General features: G+C 37.6%; 1 protein-coding gene across 5 annotated transcripts in view; it reads right to left on the bottom strand.

Moving 5' to 3' along the window:
- Window positions 1-12872: 12872 nt before the first annotated feature.
- Window positions 12873-21254, bottom strand: part of USP15 (ubiquitin specific peptidase 15) — a 69807-nt gene continuing 61425 nt past the window's right edge. For all 5 annotated transcript variants that reach the window (XM_087764289.1, XM_087764291.1, XM_087764290.1 and 2 more), the window contains 11 exons: window positions 21097-21180; window positions 20912-21006; window positions 20545-20733; window positions 19577-19692; window positions 19171-19446; window positions 18786-18856; window positions 18308-18423; window positions 16252-16401; window positions 15745-15848; window positions 15075-15163; window positions 12873-14772 (listed from right to left, as the gene is read on the bottom strand). In XM_087764289.1, the coding sequence (XP_087620415.1) occupies window positions 14587-14772; window positions 15075-15163; window positions 15745-15848; window positions 16252-16401; window positions 18308-18423; window positions 18786-18856; window positions 19171-19446; window positions 19577-19692; window positions 20545-20733; window positions 20912-21006; window positions 21097-21180 (1476 nt within the window). In that variant the 3' untranslated portion in view covers window positions 12873-14586. The remainder of the gene's footprint in view (window positions 14773-15074; window positions 15164-15744; window positions 15849-16251; window positions 16402-18307; window positions 18424-18785; window positions 18857-19170; window positions 19447-19576; window positions 19693-20544; window positions 20734-20911; window positions 21007-21096; window positions 21181-21254) is intronic.

Raw genomic sequence — 21254 nt, 5'->3', positions numbered from 1 at the left:
CTATTAAGTGTAACATATAATTTTTTTTAAAGCTGTTTCTGGCTGACGTTCCACCCTTTTCACTAATCTCAATTTGCTCAGTGCTCTGTTTTGTAGATCAGGAAAAAAAGGACTGTATGCTTCTCCTCTCATAAGCAAAAAATATTAATGTTCTTAATTATTAAAATAATTTTCTCTTCTTATTACATTATAGAATCTTAGATTTATTAATCTGCTGAGATGCATGAAAAAAAATTTTACTGCAGCTCTTTAGTTGTCATTACGATGCCTAGTGTTTAGCTTTCAGTCATCCGCTGTCCTCTCTGCAGATTTAACAGCACCTTTCTTTAACTATGTCAGACAAAATTGGGCGTACAGTTGTAATAGTACCCAACTCACGGTACTGGAATGCAAAATTAATCATAGAATACTGTAACAATGTATTCTGGGGAATTTCATCTGCTACTAAAATTGAGATAATTATTAACATTTTAGTGTCACAGACTTTCTGCTTATACATTGTGACACTTTTTGAACCAAGTGGAGCACTTGTGAATTTGGTGAGACCTGCTGTCAGGATCTTAAGAAATTTGGTATAAAATTACTTTAAGAAGCAACATTTTTACTAATTAAAAAGGGGTTTTTTTTAGATCAAGTGCAGTCTCCTGTGTATCTTCTCTGAAGGCTATTCTGTGTTTGATAATTAAATCTCAGTGACTTAGTTTAAAATTTGTTCTATTTGCATACTTCACTTTTTATCACTTACATTTATTGTACATATCTTTTCAACTACCAGCTTTGACACTCAGTCTGCTCCGCATTGCCAGCCAAATACAGCAAGATTGCTCATGGTTTTGGAAATGAATCGTACAAGTGGTCGCAGAATTGAAAACTCTTTCAGATCTGCTGAATACCAGAATTGGGAACTATACACATGCCTGAATCTCAGGTGCACCTCTTAAACATAAGATAATATTTCTCACTGTTTTGATGTACACCTTTTGTAAATGCAGAAGATTTATTAGTTAAGCTAAACCAGAGCAGCTAAACTATTTAAACTAGCCAGGATCCTTGTAAGTGACACTGATTTGGTTGCGAATGTGACTTACTGTAGTTGCATTTCATTGCATGTATTCCTAACCCTGAGTAAAAGTGCTTGCCTGTCTTTTGGTATGTTTTAAATGCCTCAGTTTCAATTCAAGTCGCTTTTGAGTCAGAAGGTGGAGCAGTGTATGTGGACATCTCTGAGGGCATGTTTTTGACTAGCAAGTTAAAAATGCTAGGTAGCTGTTAAGCTAACTTTGTATTGCGCTGCAATTATTATATTGTTGTTTGCTTTGTTATTAAATTTTATGTTATTTTGTGATGGGCAGTGGGTGATTGAAATCATTCCCAGTAGCTTTATGGCCCTCATTACCAACAAAAATGCTCATGAGACCTTCTGTGATTCATTAAATTAGCTCTTGGAACCAGTGTTCGTGTTCATTCCAAATGAAGCGCATCAGTCCTTTGGATTCAATTAAACATGGGATGGCACGCGGCTGTATTAATTTCAGGTGTTTACTCCTAGTTATAGTCCATTCTGACAGATGCATGCAGATGCAGACTCTGAGAAGAGGGTTCTGTCGCCACATTATACAGAGGCAAAACTATCAGATTTCACTGTGGCAATGAATTGGTTTCATCCTGATGGGAAGAATCGTGGCTTTTCCTCTGAGCTCGCTTTACTAACACTCTTGTATACGTTTGCAACTGATATGAGTCTATACATAGTAACAGTACTAAACAAACTTAAGGATATGAAATATCATCAATTGTGCAGTCATGTAAAGGTGTTCACAGACATCTCTGGTGTTTTTTCCACTGCAGAGTTAAGAGTCGTGATGGAGAGAAATCTGCCTCATAGTGGATTGAACATAGATACTGATACCAACAGGCAAAGCTAAATTTTGAATTAGAGGAAGGGATGGATTAATACCAAATACTTCCTGTAGTTCTTTATAAAAACCTATGCATTGTATTGGTCTGTGTAAGCACAAAGAAGCCTTAGACACATGTGAACACCTCAAAAGCTCCTTAAATTATGGGCACAAGAAATTGGGCAAGAGAGTATTTCTGTTGTGGCCACAAATGGGTTACAATCACAGGTAGTAACCTCCCTCTACTACCTGTTTGGGTTTTTTTTATGGAATAGAAGGGAAGCCCTTGTTCCTTTAGGATGTGGCTGTATGAGGAAGTTAGATTTACCAGCAAATTGAAAAATACTTTGTTTTCCAGCATGAATTCCCCTTCTTATGAATTTAGCCTGTGTTCCTTTTTGCATAGGTGTGAGCATGCATTTACATGTCAATGCACATTTTGTTTTGTATATTTGCATGTTAACACACATTTTATTTTGTTTAGTCAACTAAAGGGGCAATCCCAGCTGCTGTCTGTCAGTGAATCATCCTCTTTGTCAGTAGCAAACTATCAGTAATTATGTCACATTATCTTTAAGGTCACTGACAAAAATATAAAGTAGCAATGCCCAAAATGTCAGACCTATGACATACGAGATACTCAGCAATGGTTCCCTGTTGAGTTACAGTACGATCGCTTCAGGGCCTACACACAAGTCTCTCAACCAGAGGCTTAGATGCTTCCATGACTCTTGCGTAACCAGCCAGCAAAGCCGTTTTTTCAGTTTTTCCTGCTTGAATCTTGTCCAAACAGATTCTCAAAGCCGTGGGGTTTTTTTTTGCATTGCCCTTTTGAGTACTGGTAATTGAATCAGCTGAACCTGTTAACATCTTTTCTGAGAAAGAACTGCTGTCCACTGCTTGAATTAATTTATTGCTGTGTTAGAGCTAGCAGCATAACAACAGGCAAACAGATACTTGATATTCACAAAATCTTATCGGCAGCTCCCATACCCCTCATACTTACAACGGAGCATGAGTCAGGACAGATTAAATAACTTTTCCAGCTCACACAGGAAGTATGTGGCTGGCCTGGGAAGTAAACCTTACTCTGTGCATTAAACTGAATCTGTCTTTCATTCGCTTACACAATAAATATTATTTATTAGATAACAGAATTATTATCTATTCAGGCAGCGCCTGTGAATTTTCCCTGCATAGTATGTAATGCAGTCCATTCATGATACCTTGTTTTTCTGCCAAGTGTAGGAAATACAGAAACCGTGACGGAGATTTTACTTGCAAGTTGTTTACACTGGAAAACCCCATGCTGACCATCCCTGCTGCCATCTTAACAAATAGCGCAAGCCTGAGGTCACGGTCAGTGGCTGAAGGAACTTCAGTGATGTTGCACTTCTGATCAGAATGTACTGCAATCTTCATGTCTGTTATTAGGAATTTGGGTTCAGAAATCAAGGCATAGATGTGTTGAAGCAAAGTAATGGTGATTCTAGGCAGTGTTGTTTGATGCAGGGCTCTTGCAGTGGACAGTGGCTTCAGCTGCACTCTCGGGAGAAGCCTTTTCCTGAGTGTCTCTTGCTGGCTACAGGATGCATAATGTAAAAATGCCCGTCAAGAATGTCAGAAATATGTGTTATGCTGCAGTCTGTTTATTTTGCTGTTCTCTCATCTATTTGCCAAAAACCTCCCTACATCTTTTTAATCATTTCCTTTTTATCTCTTCTTCAGCTTGTACGAAAATTATGGAAATATTTCCAGACACCTAGTAACCTACAGACAATCTACTAATCACAAAGCAACACCAGAAAGGAGAAGGGTGTTCCCCTGTGTAAAAATAATTCTTTTTGGCTGCTGCAGCAGAGAGGAGAAGCTGCTGGATGCTTTCCCCAGGCTCTGGTGAATCCTTTAAGATAATCGTTCCAGATGGCAGCCCTGGGGCTTCTAAGCTGTACTATTACTACAGGAGAGTTTCACAGAATCATAGAATCATAGCATACCAGGTTGGAAGGGACCTCAAGGATCATCTGGTCCAACCTTTCTAGCACAATCTAGGCGAGATGGCCCAGCACCGTGTCCAGCTGAGTCTTAAACGTGTTCAGTGTAGCGGAGTCAACCACTTCCCTGGGGAGATTATTCCTCTTAGCCTCCTTATCACCTCTTAGCCTCCTTTTCTCAAGGCTGAACAAACCCAGCTCTCTCAGCCTACCCTCATACGGCAGGCTTCCCAGACCCCTGATCATCTCTGTGGCCCTTCTCTGGACCCCCTCCAGCCCATCCACATCTTTTTTGTATAACGGGGACCAGAACTGTACACAGTATTCCAGGTGTGGCCTGCCAAGTGCTGAGTAGAGTGGGATAATGACTTCTTTATCTCTGCTGGTGATGCCCTTTTTGATGCAACCCAGCATCCTATTGGCCTTCTTGGCCGCAGCAGCACACTGTTCACTCATGGTGAGCTTCCTGTCCACCAGGACCCCCAGGTCCCTTTCCATGGAGCTGCTCTCCAGCCAGGTAGATCCCAGTCTGAGCTGCACTCCTGGATTATGTTCTCCCAGGTGCAAGACCTTACACTTGTCTTTGTTAAACTCCATAAGGTTCTTGTTAGCCCACTCTTCCAGCCTATCCAGATCTTCCTGCAGGGTGGCTCTCCCTTCCAGAGTGTCTACTTCCCCACTCAATTTGGTGTCATCTGCAAACTCCATCAGGCTACACTTGATCCCGTTATCCAGATCGCTTATGAAGATACTGAATAGCGTTGGGCCCAATATCGATCCCTGGGGGACCCCACTTGTGACGGGTTGCCAGTTTGAAAAAGAGCCATTTACCACCACCCTTTGGGTGCGGTCTGTCAGCCAATTCCTCACCCACTGCACAGACCACTGGTCCAGGCCATAACACATCAGTTTCTCCAAGAGGAGGCTGTGGGGAACTGTATCGAAGGCCTTGGAGAAGTCCAGGTAGACAACATTGACCGCTCACCCCATGTCAACCAAGCAGGTCACTTTATGATAGAAGGCCACCGGATTTGTCAGGCACGATCTGCCCTTGGTGAAGCTGTGTTGGCTTTTCCCAGTCACGTGCTTCATTTGACTCGTGATGGCCCCCAGGAGGATCCGTTCCATGACTTTCCCGGGGATTGAAGTAAGACTGATGGGCCTGTAATTACCCAGATCCTCCCTTGAGCCCTTCTTGTAGATAGGGGTAACATTTGCCTTCCTCCAGTCCTCTGGGACATTCCCCGATCTCCACGACTTCTCAAAGATTATAGGGAGTGGCCCCGCAATGACATCAGCCAGCTCTCTCAACACCCTTGGGTGGATGGCGTCAGGGCCCATCGATTTGTAGGGGTCAAGCTCCTGTAATAATTCACATACTGACTCCTTCTTCACTGATGGTGGGTCTATGTTTGGATCCTCCTGGATTTTTGTTCCCAATGCCTGGGATCCAACAGTGTTGGTAAAGACAGAGGTGAAGAAGGTGTTGAGAACCTCTGCCTTTTCAGCATTGTTGGTGACTGATTCACCTCTACTGTTTGACAGTGGGCCTACGTTTTCCTTCTGTTTCTGCTTGCAACTTGCATACTTGAATCTACTGAACGCGTGTTAGGTCCTTTGCATTAGGGGTGGCCTCTGTCTACGTAGTCAGGATTGCAGTAATATCTATAAAATATAGAAAATATCTATAAAAATAGATAAACTTACTATAGTCACATGAGTAGCATGGAGGCCAGCACAAGAGTTAGATATTCTTTTCTCACACTGCCACAGCTACACTGCTGGCATGACCAACCTAATTTGTAGCTAACTCAGACCAGCCTAGAAGACTCACTATGGCTATGTACTTCTGAGAGCCTCTAGCACAACTGTTCACAAAGATAACTGGAGTGTGACCACTTAGTTATATTACAGGCAGTTCTTTCTATAAACCATAAGGATTAGAGATTTCTTATAGAAGATGAACTCTTTTTGGTATAGAGACCTTGATTTACCTTATAAGTTGCTCTCATCTTTGGTGCTTTATGAAGATTATAGACCTGTTCTTACTTCATTCAAAGGACTTTGCCCTTGATATAAATATTTGTATGGCTGCATGTGTGGCTGTGTTTATAAGCAGTAGTCTGAAAGAAATTTTGTTACTCAGGTTGGGTCAAAACAGATAAACAGAATGAACATAGTTCTCAGACTTTGGAAGATATCCAAAGAAATCCAGTCGTAAAGAGCGAAATGCTTTCCTTCGTAGTAAAACGACTATATAGCTTACCTCCACATGTGAATACATATTCCCAATAAAGCAGATACATACCACAGAATGTATATATATTCTGGGTCATGTACAAGCAAGTACATCCATATCCAAGGATGCACACCTGTGGCAATTTCATAATTATTACTGACATTTTGGGAGCGTAGAAGTTGTATTCAGTATTTCACAAATGGGAGTCCCTTTCTGGAGCCTGCTCCCAGGACACGGTGGAGGAGCTTGTCCGCCTCCTCACGCCGGTGCGTGGATGTGCTCTTGGCTGACCGCTGGCTGGAGCATAGGAAATTCCAGGTCTAAACACTTGCTCTTCCAGCTGAGAGCCAAGCCCTGGAGCTACTGAGTTGATCATTAGGTGGGATGTGTAAGAAGCTCGTGTGAAACTTGTTCAGCCAGTCTGAGACCTTATTTCCCTTTGGCAGTATGATCATCAGTAGATTCCTATGGCTGTTTATTTCTAGGGGCCTTACTTCCCTGCTCCTGTCATAACTAACAAAACCACACCACAATCTAAGAAGATTTGATAAACAATTTAATTATAAAATTAGCAGTTAACATGTACTAAGTATTGACAAATTCTTTACCAAATGTTTGTGCTTCTGGCCAGCTCAGCTGCACTTCGGTATGGGGGATACAAATGTCTGGTGGGCTTGAATGTCTGATTTTGTTGGAGGCAGGATCATAGAAAGCCAGGAGCAGCCTTACCGACAGAATTACAGTAGGGTTTCAAAGAACTTGACGCTTCATTTTTTTTTTCCCCTTCAGGACATTTGGAGCCTTCCTTTGTAAACCTGTTCCTCAACTTTATTAACACATCTACTGCTCTCAAGACATTTTCCAATACTTGCACTAATAAACTGCAGTTTTCTAGATAATGACCAGGTGAGGACTCGTGTCAAAAAATAGTATGGCTCTTCTATTACTGTCTTACTTAAAAATGACCTAATAATGTGCTAGAATCACCTCTAGATTGTTTCTTGTCTTGTGTTTTTCTGTATCTTTCACTGAGCAGTTAAATCCATTGCTAGGAACCAAATTACTTTTGTTTTCTTTCCCTATAAGGCAACCCATATCTATCAAAGATTTCTCAGTCACCTGTTAGTGACTTTTGCAGTATTTGCTTTTTTTTTAATCATAGGACTCTGCTTTTTTTAGAGTGTATTTGAAGTCCTCTACCACCTCCTTATTAGGATCCTACAGCTACTTTCTCATTACATTCATCTTTTCTATTCATGCAGTATAGGCTTTTCCATACTCCTGCCCTTGTCTTAGCTGTGATTCATCGTTTTTGACATACATTCACAGTTCTGCACAATTTCTTCCTCTTTGCCATGAGTTCTTTTGCTTTTGTCTCCTACTGGTGTACAGTCACATTGGATTACTTGATACATTTGTTCTGGAATGGCGTATAGAAATTGCAATCTTAAATCTGGTTTGTTTCCTTTTATTTTTAACTGGACATTTCTTCACAGAAGTTTGGGGAAGATTTTTATTAGTTGAATAAATTAAGTTGGTATGTCTGTGTGGGCTTTTTATTTCAAGGAAAGAATATCATGTCTGTCAAATTCTAATAATATTGTCAAATGCTACTGAGAAAACGGGGACATTATAATCCATCACCCTTGATATTAAGGGAGCAATTTACATCATAAAAATGAGTTTTCTAAGTTACAATCTCAGACTGATCATGATGCTAACCAAACAGAAATCCAAAGATTATAGAGAGAGGATAACCAAATGCTTCCCATAGTAAGTAGTTCTACAAACTTTCTTGATTTATCTCTTAATCTTTGCCACCTTATCTGAAAAATGTCACAGAAATGTCTAAGGTTACATTTCCTGAAGACAACTTCTAAGGCATTATTTCCTGTACCAAAAATCAACATGTACGTCTAATTTCCTCCAATTGTGTAAAAATAATTCAACAATTCAGGATATTTTATGAAGAAAGTTCTATTGTCTCCATCCCATCAGTTGATGGTCATTATTGTATATTATGGGCATCAGAAGTCTGAATATTTTTGTTATGCTTGGTCAAAACTTTCCCATTGACATTATTGCCCAACTGTAGTTCATTAATCTAAAATGTTCACAAAATTGTTTTAATTGGGAATTTGGAAAACAAAAAAATTTTAGTATATAAATGATGTTATTTTACAGTAAAACCCAAACCCATTCACATAGTGTCAGAGGCCAGAAACTCATTGCTGGCAGAGAATTTTTTTAAAGTAAAAGATGTGAAAATCAAACTGCCGTTATCAACAGTCCTAGTACACTTTTGAAAAATGTGTCTGAATCTAGGTCTCAGCTCTGCAAGTTGTATTTAGGATCCATGCCATACATGGCAAAGTTATTCAGGACATCAGTCTCACCAAATAAATAGGTTATTTAGACACTGCATTTAATTCATTGAGCAGCTATTAGGTAATGCAAAATTAGTCAACATGACTAATATGTTTTATATTTGATTTAGCAGATGCAACTATAGAGGTGCAATGCTGTGTAACTTTTACTGACCTGTTCACTTGCCACTGAATTATATTAGGATTTATGGAAGCTGCTGTTTCCCCATTGGAATGGGAGGAGCAGAACTCAAATGGGATCCAAATACCTTTTCCTTTTATTCAGCAAATTGCCCAAGGAAACCAGTCCTATATGAGTAGTCCTAAACTGCATATTTCATATCACTGAGAAACATACATCTGAGTTGGCAGAAGGGATGTTCTTTGTATTTGCTTTTAATAGGTATAGATGATGCAGCGTTAGTAATTACCTTCCCTTCTGTTTGCCGACTTTTTCCTCAGCTGAGACACATATTTACACAACACTCACAGCGCAGTATGTATTTTATAACATTGACAGATGCTGAAAACAAGCAGAGCTCATCTGAATTCTTTCCAGACACCCTTCACTGTGTTCTGGAAAATGCCTTTGTGCCCCTGGAGCGGGCTGCAGACCTCGTTTCAATTGCACGATGTGTAGGTTTTCATTTTCATTTTTGAGGAACCATGCATTTTTCAACAGGGGTGTGTCTGAACCGGTCATTGTGCTTTAACAGGAACTGTGACGGAAAAGCAGGGATGCTCTTCCAGCATCCCAAAGAAAGAAGGAAAAGGGAGATGTGTGTTTCAGTTCAGATGGTAACTGGTGATGAAGAGTTACTTTGAGGAAACCACAATAAAGCGAAGAGGTCGTTCAGATGGGATTTGGAGCAGCTTCATGAGTTTGATTTAAGTTAGAGAAATCATACCGTTTGCTACCCTAAAATAAGAGCATAGGTTTTATTCCCATATGAATGAATTCTTACAAAATTAGTGAGTGAAGGCCTTCCCTCAAACCGTGCTGAGCTCAGAACAAATACCCAGAGATTCAGGCCTCCATTCAAAACTAATAAAGTGGTGGCATTAGGTCTGAAGAGGGAGGAACATTCCTCTGAAAAGAACAGGGTATTTGCAGATTCATAGATCGCAAAGCCGAGGCAGATGGCTCAGACTGAGTCTCCATCCCGGCAGGGGAAGGGCCATGGCACCTCTCGGCTGCCTCCCTCCCTAGCCCCGGGGAAGGCATCCAGCCCGGCCTTAACACAGCACCCACCACTTGCCTCTGCTGGTTGTTCTGCTGGTATCTTCCTTCTCCTTGTTAAAAAGTATAAAAAACTCCCACACTTATCTCTGTTTTCAGATTGTCTGGTTTCAGTTTTGAACCATTAGTTCTTTGAATGTTTCTCTCCGCTCCAATACCCCCTGCATACAGTTATTTCTCCCCTCATAAGGTGTCGCACACAAATTGAGGCACTTCTGAGTGGCCTTTCTGAGAAAACAATTCTGCTTTGCATCTGTTAGTGCAAATGTATTTACTCTGGGGTTGTAACTTTTTTTCTATAATGTCTCCCAGGTTACAGTCTGAACTTCTAACTAAAAGGTGGTAACTCCAATGGTGTATTTTCCCCGGAGCCTTACCACAGACCTGGGAAGATTAAGTCAACTTCTTATTTCTGCGTATGTATCCAAGGAGAAGTGCTTCTGCCGCTGTTTCACATTGGGAGCTCATGCTGAATTGCTTGTGCACCAGGGCTGCACAGGATTTAGGGGTACTTACTACTTTCCACTTTCTGGAGCTATGATCTGAATATTTTACACACTGAATAAAAACACTAATTTAAGAGCAAGTGCCACTAATTTCTCCAATAACACCCCTATTCCACAATGATTTCCTAATGGAAACTATTTTGAGATTGTTGGTTGGTTCCTAAACTTTGTATTGGGTGATACTGCATAACACTCATGTTTTGATGAGAGTAATGTGATACTTAAGGTGATAATTAAGTGCCAAACACTGAAATAATTCTAGGTGTACCTGTATTATAATCTTTATCAACTCTCTTTTTCAATTACTGTCCCCCCTCAAATAACGAAACTTACTTTTTATAAAATCATACTGACGGATGTGAATTCTTTGAGTCCTGTATCAGCTACTGCATATCTGGCCCAGGATGACTGTTAATGCTACCTGGCATATAGTAACCCAGTTCATTCCCTAGTTAATGGGATAATTGGTCATAAATTTGTCACATTTAGACTCTTCTGGGGTTTCCATGCTATTCCAAGATTTAATTTCTTTTCAGTAAGACAAGTCTCTGCCTGCCTCAGGAGCACACTGTGCCAGTAAAGCATGCAATGTTGGAACTAAGAAAGTAGAACTGTTTTCACAATACGTTTGCCCCCCAAGGAAGAACTAAAAAATCTGAAGAGAGGAATTTGCCTGCAGACTAAGAATTTGCTTATTCTATCAAATCTAGCCTTCCTATTAATTGTTTCACTACATTTATAGCGATTTTCTTTGTCAAAGTAACTAGTATTTAGAAACAATGAGAAACCATACCCTGAAATTACAGTCTGACATCAAAGGCGGCAGCATAATTTTTGAAGAAAACTGATGGGTTTGCCAATTAATTTCTTTGCCTGCCATACTAACTTCTCTCTAAAGATTTCAAAAAGCTTAAAAAAATACACTGCACTCCATAACGCAGCGCTAACTTGCTGGGAAAGCTAGGAGGGGTTGTGGCCTTCCCATTAGCAACTAGCTGTAGATGCAGGAGATGTTTCTGCATCATCTGGCAGGGTAATACCTGACAGCTTTTCTCGTCTGTCATCTCACCTGTACGTTGCAAACTTCACTTCAGCGTGCCAGGAAGGCAGGGAGGACTTAAATTTAAGTGGATGATAGAAAAGATCAGGGAAATGATCTGCACCGAAGCATCCAGAACGCTGCCTGAAGCCAACTAAAACAAGAGGTCCTGGGCATTCTCTCTTCACCTCTCCTCCCCTCCTAGCCAGGCTTTAAATGATGTATTGCTGTCACAAAATCCATGGAGTAACTGGGAACTGCAAGCTGTCTTCTGCCTCCTCCCCTGTTTTGTTTCTGCGACTCTCACACTAACAAGGTTAACTGTATCTTAGCATTTTGGGGTTTATGCTGATACCTATAGCCATCAAAAAGCTTGCTGTCAATGTAACCGAAAAAAGAAAGCATACTGTAGATTTTTATCAGACGTGATTAATAAAAAGATGTTAGGACCCTCTTTCTTCTCTATATAAATGACTAGTTGAGTGACAATAACTTTTGATAGACACAGTAAAAGAATAATATGCTTTCTGTAGTTTTAATTTTAAGCATGTCCACACTGGATGAATTATCATATCTTCCGTGTGAATACATAATAGATTTACAAAACTCACAACTTGGCTGAATTCCCAGAAACCTTTGAGACAGTCATACAGAAATGTTACTGATTTTTATATCTGATTAGGAAGCTTACAAACTCAGTGTGTGTAATCTTGGAAGCCAAATTAACAATTAAAAAAAAATTAGAACTATCTATGTAATTTTTTCCTAACTAAATGTTACTTTGATTGATACCCTTTAAACTTTATCTGGATGATCCAACCATTAGCGGGTAAGTACATTCCTTCAAATATAAGATCCCATGTATGTATACATATCTGCATTTTCAAAGGGAGAATGAAGCGCATTAGGAGACTGAGTTATCAGATATTAAAGCTCTGATCTACAAACTCCAAAAGTGAGACTTTGGTAAGTCAAACAAGATCCTTTGCTCCTTTGTGATTTTTCCAAGCATGTTCTAGGCTAACATGATACGGGAAGACCAATGGGAGTATGAATGTACGGGGGCGCTTTGTGTGTTATTCAGAGAGGATCGCTTCTCTGGGATTACCTCCTCTACTCCACAGATAAACCTCATCTCTCAAGTGCCCTGATTAAAGTAAGCAAGTTAAACTCACAAGCTATTTAATACATAGCTTTGTATTGGGTTACTGTATTCCACACCTAAATACAAGCTTTTAAGCCAAAAGCTTGTATCATTTTCCCCCCACCGTATCTTAAATATATTGCCTCATTTCACCATCTCATAGTATCTTTCCATTTGATTAATTATTGTTACAGCATTTTAAAGAACAAATAATAGGTTTTTATGACAATAAACAATTTTTTTGCAGCCTTACAAATGTTTTTAGAGTCAGACAATGACAGGAGAGAATCCCTTTTATATAGACTATCTTCTGGAAATACTATTAATCTTATTCCATGTTGGTCATTAAATAGCCATTTTGTAACCGATAATATAAGTCTTAGACAAAGACTACGCATTACGCAAACACTGTGGGAAAAGAACTTGTAAGAAAAGGGAAGACTAAATAAGGCCTTGAATAGCTTTATTGAAATCTGTATAAATAAACATGCGCATTTCAAATGTAAACCCAAGTGAACTCAAGTGCAGACAAAATTTTAACCTCTGTCATGCAGGAGGTTAGTTTACATTTAAAAAAAAAAAAACCTCAAAGCAGCTTTAAAATACCAGGATGAAACACCAGTTTTAATATCAAGGTATAAAGCAAAGCCATGTCCAACATACCTCATTTATATCCTGGTCAAATGCAATTTTTTAAACTTTTTAATGCTAACATAAATAAATAATTTACCAAAATGTGCACTCACAGAGTGAACTTTTATTTACAATACACAATTTATAACCTATTGTATTTGATTAGTTCAAGTGAAGAACATCATACTTTTTGCTTTTTCCTTTTTTAAATTATTTGTTTAAACAGTGGGACACAAAGCAATTCTCCAGGTAGTAGATATGTGAAGTGTGCCCCCGCACTTAAGAGCCCCTCTCAAAGGCAGTATTGTATACAAATCAACAATACATTCTTCCAACTAGATCAAAGGGAAAGCAGCAAATTAAAAAATGTTTCAAACTGTCACACTTATTTTGGCATCCTGGACCCCTGAACATAGTTAACTAAAATCCAATTCAAAGTTTGTATGCCTTATATACTGTACAGGTTCTGACTTGAACATGCAAATGCCAATTCTCTTACAATGAGTTACCTTTTCAGATATGCTGTAAGGCTATGGTGAATTCCATCAGGAATACACAAAGAAAATTAACAGGCCTACCTTTAAAGTCATTTTGTTCATTAACAATTTAAAGGCAGGTTATATTGAAAAAATTCTCATCTAAGCCCGATACACAGTCATTACTATGGATACAGAATACTATTAACTCTGACCCTATTACAGACTAGTTTGCAAGCTGTCAAACTACAAAAACTGGGGAGAGAGAACTTATAGCACAATTTTAAATTTTGGACTGACACCAGATTAAAATTATGCATGTCTTATAAGCAAGATAACAGGAGTTATGTCTGCAGAGTAGATTCCAACAAGCAACAAAGGATACTTACATTTAATCGAAAAACTTTTTGTTAATGCAGCATGAAATCCAGAACCTGTTCCACAGCAGCAGTAAGATGAACATAATATTCTGGATGCTCAACTATATCACAAAAGGTTAAAACACCTTTTCAAGCTATTTCTTCTATTGTGACCGAATTTAAAAAAAAAAAAAATAGGGAGAAACAAAATTTGCTGTTTCAAGAAAACTACTGCTTATATATTTATGACATTTTTACTTGTAGTCTGTGTGACAGCCTAAGGAACATGTATATATTCATCCAGAAACTAGACTTGGCAGTAGTATTCTTGCAGTACTAAGAAAATAAATGTCAGAAGTCCACAGATTAAACATTTTAGTTATTAACTCACGTCCAAAACAAAAGAAAACATAATCCATCAGAACAGCAGCAGAAAACTTAAAAGGGGTTTATTTGTGATTTCCTATATATAGCTTGTGAATACAAGGCTGTAAATGCATTAGAGACAATTTCTGTTTAAGTTTTTATTGTTTCACTTCAAGTACTGCACATGTTAAAATGTAATAAAGATTTACATTCTGTTATCTGAAATTCCCCATCTCAGATTTTTATTCTTAATTTGGTGGGCAATTTCACTCTTTCAATAGGTATCCCCGGCAGGAAAGTCTCTTTTATGGCTTCTAGTTCTTCCATTAGTTAGTGTGCATACAATTTTCATTTTCTATATCATTATCATTTTCATTGCTGTCTTCATCACTTTCTAGTGGGATGCCTGTGGCAGCTGAAGCACCTTGTTTAGTTTCCCGGTCAAGAGGGAAAAAGCCAGTTCCACTGATTGTGTCCTGTCTCTGGTAGAAGAGCACATATGCTGCTTTGGACTGTAAAACAGAGAAGCGTAATATGCTCATGAGGCTCCACACAAAACATTTACAATCCAAGTTATCATTTTTTTTTTTTTTGCTTCCAAGTCTACAAGGTAAAATTACAAAGAAATCCACAGCTTTCACATAAGTTATTTTTGCATGTCGGAGCAAACCATTTTTGTTTTGTACTGTCCTTTGAAAGAACACAAACTACTACCTACAAATTTACTGCAGGGTTCACGATTTACTCTTCATTTTTCTTCCCTCAAGAAGAAAATATCAACAGTCCCAATTTTAGAAACACAAAAGGTACTTGCCACTATTTGGTCCTCACATGCAGCGGACACACTACTGTCATCAAAGTAGTACCATTTTCCATCATCCTTATTTTTTGCAAAAGCAGTATCTAGGACAAAAAAGTACAATATCTAAGGACTTTGTAGCTTCATAGATGTAATATGATCAGTTGCTAGAGTCTGTTACTGTCAAACACTTGACATTTAATTAACTAACACCTATTATCACTATTAGACTCATATTTCACACTTTTTTTTAAGCAAAGAAAGCTTAACCAATACCATTCCCCTTCTAAAGAGAATGTATAGTGAGAAAGGACAGTCAAAATAAAATCATTTAATCACTTTTTCTTTTTTTTCTCTTCTTTCAAGGAGATGCACAACGTACAAAAATACAGACATGTAAGACAAAATCAGTTGTAAGAGTACAGTAGCTCTTATGGAGCTCTTATGTTTCCTCTTTTCACAATATGCATAGCTAGAAGTACAAAAGAACCTACAGTTATCCTTGAAAGCTCATTTCATATAGATTTTTGTGTTAGAACACTTGTGAAAGCATTTCAAGATAATGACAAAAATTGTCCCTCAACCATTAAAAAATGCCATTGATTCAAAGTGATCAGTACATAAATCAAAATAAACGTGGAAAGAAAGCTGACATGTAGAATGATGATATCTGAAATCAACTTACAATGCCCTCCTCCCATTCCTCCATAGTGGTTGGAGACAGCAATCAAGTTATAGCGGCAAGGCCCTGCATTGGGATTAATAAGGAACTCTGACATGTCCAAGTCACTGTTTAAAAAACACACACAAAAAAACAACCAAAAGAAGGTCATGTTAACAGTATTTTTAACCATTTCACATTTTGGTGGTTTTTGAGCCCTTTACTTTATATTGCCCACAAAAAACACATACACCAGACTACACTGACAGTGCATCTCTTTCACTCTGTGAGGAGTGGAACACAAACCAGTAATCTTAGCCAAAACTATTGATAGAGTTCTTCCATACTTATCTACTATTATTATTTTTCCAAGTTCATACTTTTCCCTAGAAGCATTTTTGTCATCAGTGTTAACTGGATCCATGCATGGAAACTGAGAACAAAACCATTTTATGTAATTGCTGGATTAAACATGTGCCCTAGTCATGCTAACTTTTACACTTTTAGCAGCAAAATATTTAGGTTTCTTACTTTACTGGAAAGTCAACCAATGTATCCAACTTGTCCCTCATGTATCTGCTGTAGGAAAAGCGCTTTAGATGAACTACCAGTACAGGGGGCAGTGACCACAAGTCTAACTTCTTGGTAGCTTGCTGATGTTCTTTACAGTTTGGACAATACCTAAAATAAAATAAAAAAAAAGTCAATTTTAAATAATTGCAGTCTCTATGTATGTTAAAATACATTACCATAGAGAAAGTCAGTAACATGGGAGGAACTGAATGAGCAAAAGCTGAAACACGCACACGTTCCATCTTCTGTTACTAATGCCACTGATATCCCTTCCAGTTTAAAATGTGAGGTGCTAGTGTGCAAGCATGCTCACAGTGAAGCTCGACAGCATTTTAAACATAAAAGTAGCACCACCCAATACAGGATTCTCATCTCCTATAGTAGTCCCTGTATCTTTAGTTAAAACACAGCTTTCTCACATTTTATAAAAAAAGACGAAGGGTTATGGAAACACTTCAGGAAAACTGACTATGTGAAAAGCCATAAATAACAGACAACTGTGGTTCTTCCAAATTTCAGTTTCCAAATTCATCCATCTCCCACCCCATCCCACCTACCACTAAAACCAGATAACAGTGACTTCTGAAACCTGAAAAAGCTCCTTACGAAAAAAACTTTCCTCCTTAGTAGGCAAGTACTAAACAGGCTGTGCCTTATAAATTTCTGTTCCCTGCAATGCACACTTGAATCTTTCAAGAACTAAGGCTCAGAGAGGAAGGTAAGTAAGAACAATGCACGGAAGCAACTCTTCGGTGAAGTGATCTATGCATATTCTACATCTTGGTATCTAACAAGCAAAGATCTAGGGGGAAAAAAAAAAAAAAAAAAGAGATGAGCCCTAATTAAAAAAGACTGCACAAGTGTCTTTACATAGAAACATCAGATAAAGACAAGAAATTAGGAGAACTGTAAGGGCAGGCTGTAATTGAAGAACTGTTTTCCCAGTTGTCTTAGAATATCTGGAACACAAGTAACACTGGACTAGGGATGATGAACTCTCATAGATTAGACCTGACCAATGAAGAATGAATGTGATTCATGACCTCTGGTGAGATGTATCTAGTAGCAACTGCTTGACTTCAGCAGTAGTTGTATTTTGTAGTTTAAATACTCTGCTTAAAATGTGCTGCAAAAATGGAAGCACTTCACCATACTTGAGTTATACGGTATCTCAAATAGTCTATCCAGTGCTGTGTAATCTAGCCAACCCAGAAAAAAAGGAGAATTTGTAAGTCAGCCCCCTCCCCTGCCCAAATAAAGGAGGATCTCTGGTGACGAAGTCTGGAAGTCTCCAACACTTAAGTATCCACAAAAGAAAAAGTGGCAGACCTGCTTTTCAAACTTAATTCTGAGCCTCAGGTGTTGCTGAAGGATTCTTATCTGCTAGATAATTCCTGGAAAAGAAGGATCTTACAGGAACACCTATAAATATGAATATTTAGGTGTGATTCCAAACCATAATTTGGAAGAACCACGAATCAGAATAAAAGTCTCTACCAAAAACTTAATGGTTGGAACATGATTTTGAGAGGTTCTACTGACTACAGACATCCCCCATCCCACAAACCTGTTGTTTAAGCACATCCCTATTTCATATATCAATGCAAGGCAAGTTATGTATTTGCATAAAAAAACTTCAGTATGCGTCAACCTTTCTCATCTCAGAAAGGCGTATTTCTTTAAACCACTGTGTTGGATTTGGCACAATATTATTAATTCACTGTGGATCTAGTTCACAGACTAGAATATCTTATGGATCTACCTTTCCTCCTAATTCTGAATGCATGAATTGCCTCCCATACAAACATAACCTTCTGTATATGGTAACAATTTTAGTTAAGCAATGGCTCAAAATAGAAAACATTTTGAGAATTTTCAGCTATGCTTGAAATGACAAGATTCAAAATACCATTAAGAAATCAATTAGGTATCTCTGTTAATGTTCAAGTGTGTTTTTGATTACATTTTAAGAAATACACCATAGAACATAACGATTTTAATTTTTTGTCCTTACCATGGGTCTTCAGCACCTAGTTTTTCCTTTGTTGTGAACAGCTCAATGCAATCTTTTAATTTCACAAAAGGCTTTTTGGGAGGCTTATATTCCACACTTTCATGTTTTTCAAAATCCTAAAGAGAAGTATTTCTTGAGTTAAGAGAACAAATGAAACAAAACTCATTTTAGTGATGTCGTCTTACTACAAACAGTAACTACAAAGCTCCTATATATGGAAAAACTGATCAGAAACCATTCAAGCAAAAAGTTTTCACAGCTTCAGATTTACTTCCAAATTAGGAAGCCTCAGATTTGCTAATTACTTAGATGTGTAAATGAAGTTTATTTATGACAACATATTTACTATGAATAATGTGAAAAAAGATATACTAGCTGCTTCTTTTGAAGACTTACAATCTCTTATGTCATATTAAGTTGTATTTTTCACATTTAAGTTTTATTAGTGCTGGAAAGAGGAGCAACATAAACAGCTTACCTCTGCTGCACTATCATCAAAATATCTCTTCTTCAATTCAGGATCCCAATCCAAAGCAAGGAAAGATCTTTCTAAGATTAAAAACATGTTTTCTCTTAATATTATTTCTTGCTTTACATGAAATTGTATTAACTTTGGGCAAACACTCTTCAAAATGAATTAAATAATGCTAGTATGAATTTAAGATGAAAAATTGAAGCACACACAATGTCTGCATTTCTAAGAGTTAATTAGAATAACAAATTAATTATCGATACAGAATTTACTATTGGAAAAAAAGATATATCAAATGGCACACAGAGAGAATGAAATACTATTCTATGGAAGCAGAGTCAGAAAAAAGTACCAGAATCAAACGTTGCCCAACTTGTTCCCCACGACTTACCATCAAGCCTAGGTTGCCTATCATCAAATCTAATATGCCTGGTATCATCTTTGATGTAGTTTATGTCAGTATTGCCTAAATTATTGAACTGGAATGTAAACAATCGCTTTTTGTGTCCCATGAGTGGTTGACCTTTGCAAGTATCCTCAGTACATAATCCATTTTCAGAGTCATTGTCACCTCCAACTGAGTCTTCTGACTGGCTGTTTTCATTCTCTGAAGGAAGTTCCTGATCCTGGCTGGATTCATCATCTTGTTCATCTGTTTCCATTTCACCTGAAACAAATCGGAAGAATAAGGAGGAAGAAATGAGATAGAATGACAATAATTGAAAGACAATACAGAATTAACTTCCGTTTCAAATTGAACACAAAATACTAAACAAGTTTAGATATTCCAGTCTTACTTGGAGATCCTTCTTCATGTATTCCATTTGGGCCATTACCATTGATACCATGGTCCTTACAGCAATGTAGGGATCCTTCAGTGTCTTCACTTTCAGTACATGTTTTTACATATCGGCTAAATGTAACAAATTAAAGCAACAGTTAAATCAACAGATTTTTAAATATTTACATTGTTCAAGCCAGATAATTAAACAGTTACAGCAAATCCTTTCTAGCATACTGTATTCCTGCACTCCTTTCTGGTTTATTCAGAATTAATAGTTTTATTGCCTAACATGTCTACTGTTACAGGCACATCTGAAATACTCTTCCTCTATGATATTATGTTTTTGTCAGTTACTTGATTTTATACAACTTGATTCTTGGTATTAGTCTCTGTTTGTCCAGGAATCACTGCTTTAACTGTTCATTAACTGTATTTTTTTTACACAAAAAATATATGGGTTTACTTACAGAGAAAGTTACATCAACAGAAAATGAAGCATAAATTTAAATTGGAGGTTTTTATGATTCTAGTTTCTTCCACATAATGACACTTGTTCCAGACCAGTTTCAGAACTGTAGTTTTACAACATAAATTAGTATATAAACTTGTATAGTAGATACAGGAGGTATAACCATAGCAGAATAATTGGCAAAACATTTCCATTTTACCAAGCCCTAACAAACAGCTATGTATACAGCAGAATTAATTCCTCTAAACTGACAATACAGATTGACTCTCTACTGTCTTCTCAAATAATTTTTGGATGAGGTCATGCTAACAAAAAATCAAATTAAAATCCACACTAGTTCTCATCTAAAAGCTAAAATTTTAGATTTAATATATTTAACAGATAGTAAATAAAAAAGTAAGTACTCAAATTTAATCAGTTTGTTAGCAACGCACGTAAAAATAAGTACCTACTGATTCCAACTATTAGCATTATTCATAACAAATGCGTTTTTCTTTAAACAATAACCTTACCACATTCTTAGCAGCAGCAGGTTATACAGCTTATCTTCAGTATTGTTTCTAGGCACTGCTATGAGAAACGGTTGACCAAACAGTGAAGAACCACTATGGCTGTAGCTAGTGTGCCTGCACTTTTCCCTTAAACAAACAGGAATTATAACTTGTTCTGTATCTTCTGTTCTATTGATAGCAATTTCAAATCTAAAAGAAAAACAATCAGAAATACAAAGGACAACTGTCATTTAAAAGGCTACAAAGGGGAAAAATAGAAAAATAATAAAACCCCCACGATCTGTCTTTATCTTATGTCTAGGTTTTAATCTTTTGCAAATAGCTAAACAAACTGCAAAGAGACATGAAGCATACTATCTGTACTTACACGTAAATGTCATCACGTTCCATAATACTACTTAGATTTTCATCCATGCCAAATATCCTGTGGAACCTGTGATTGTATATATCAGTAACAATCATCTAAAAAGAAAATGGAGTATATGTCATTAAATCAGGTTAATATGTATTAAAACGTTTATTGTTGTGCTTCATATAAGAAATCACTCTTACCTTATCTGCAGCAACACCAGACATAGACGACAATGCTGTGCAAAGATCCAATATATTTCCAATTTTGGGAACAACTACTTTGTACTAAAAAAAAATAAAATGTCACTTTCATTTCTTAAGAGAGCAAATATGCATGAGAAGAAAACCAAACAAGTTAT

The sequence above is a fragment of the Nipponia nippon genome, unplaced genomic scaffold (genome assembly GCF_047370975.1).
Source record: "Nipponia nippon isolate SJK-2023a ecotype South Korea unplaced genomic scaffold, ASM4737097v1 scaffold_3, whole genome shotgun sequence".
NCBI classification, from domain to species: domain Eukaryota; kingdom Metazoa; phylum Chordata; class Aves; order Pelecaniformes; family Threskiornithidae; genus Nipponia; species Nipponia nippon.
Note: the sequence above shows the minus strand (reverse complement) of the source record. Positions and strands in the feature narration are given on the sequence as shown.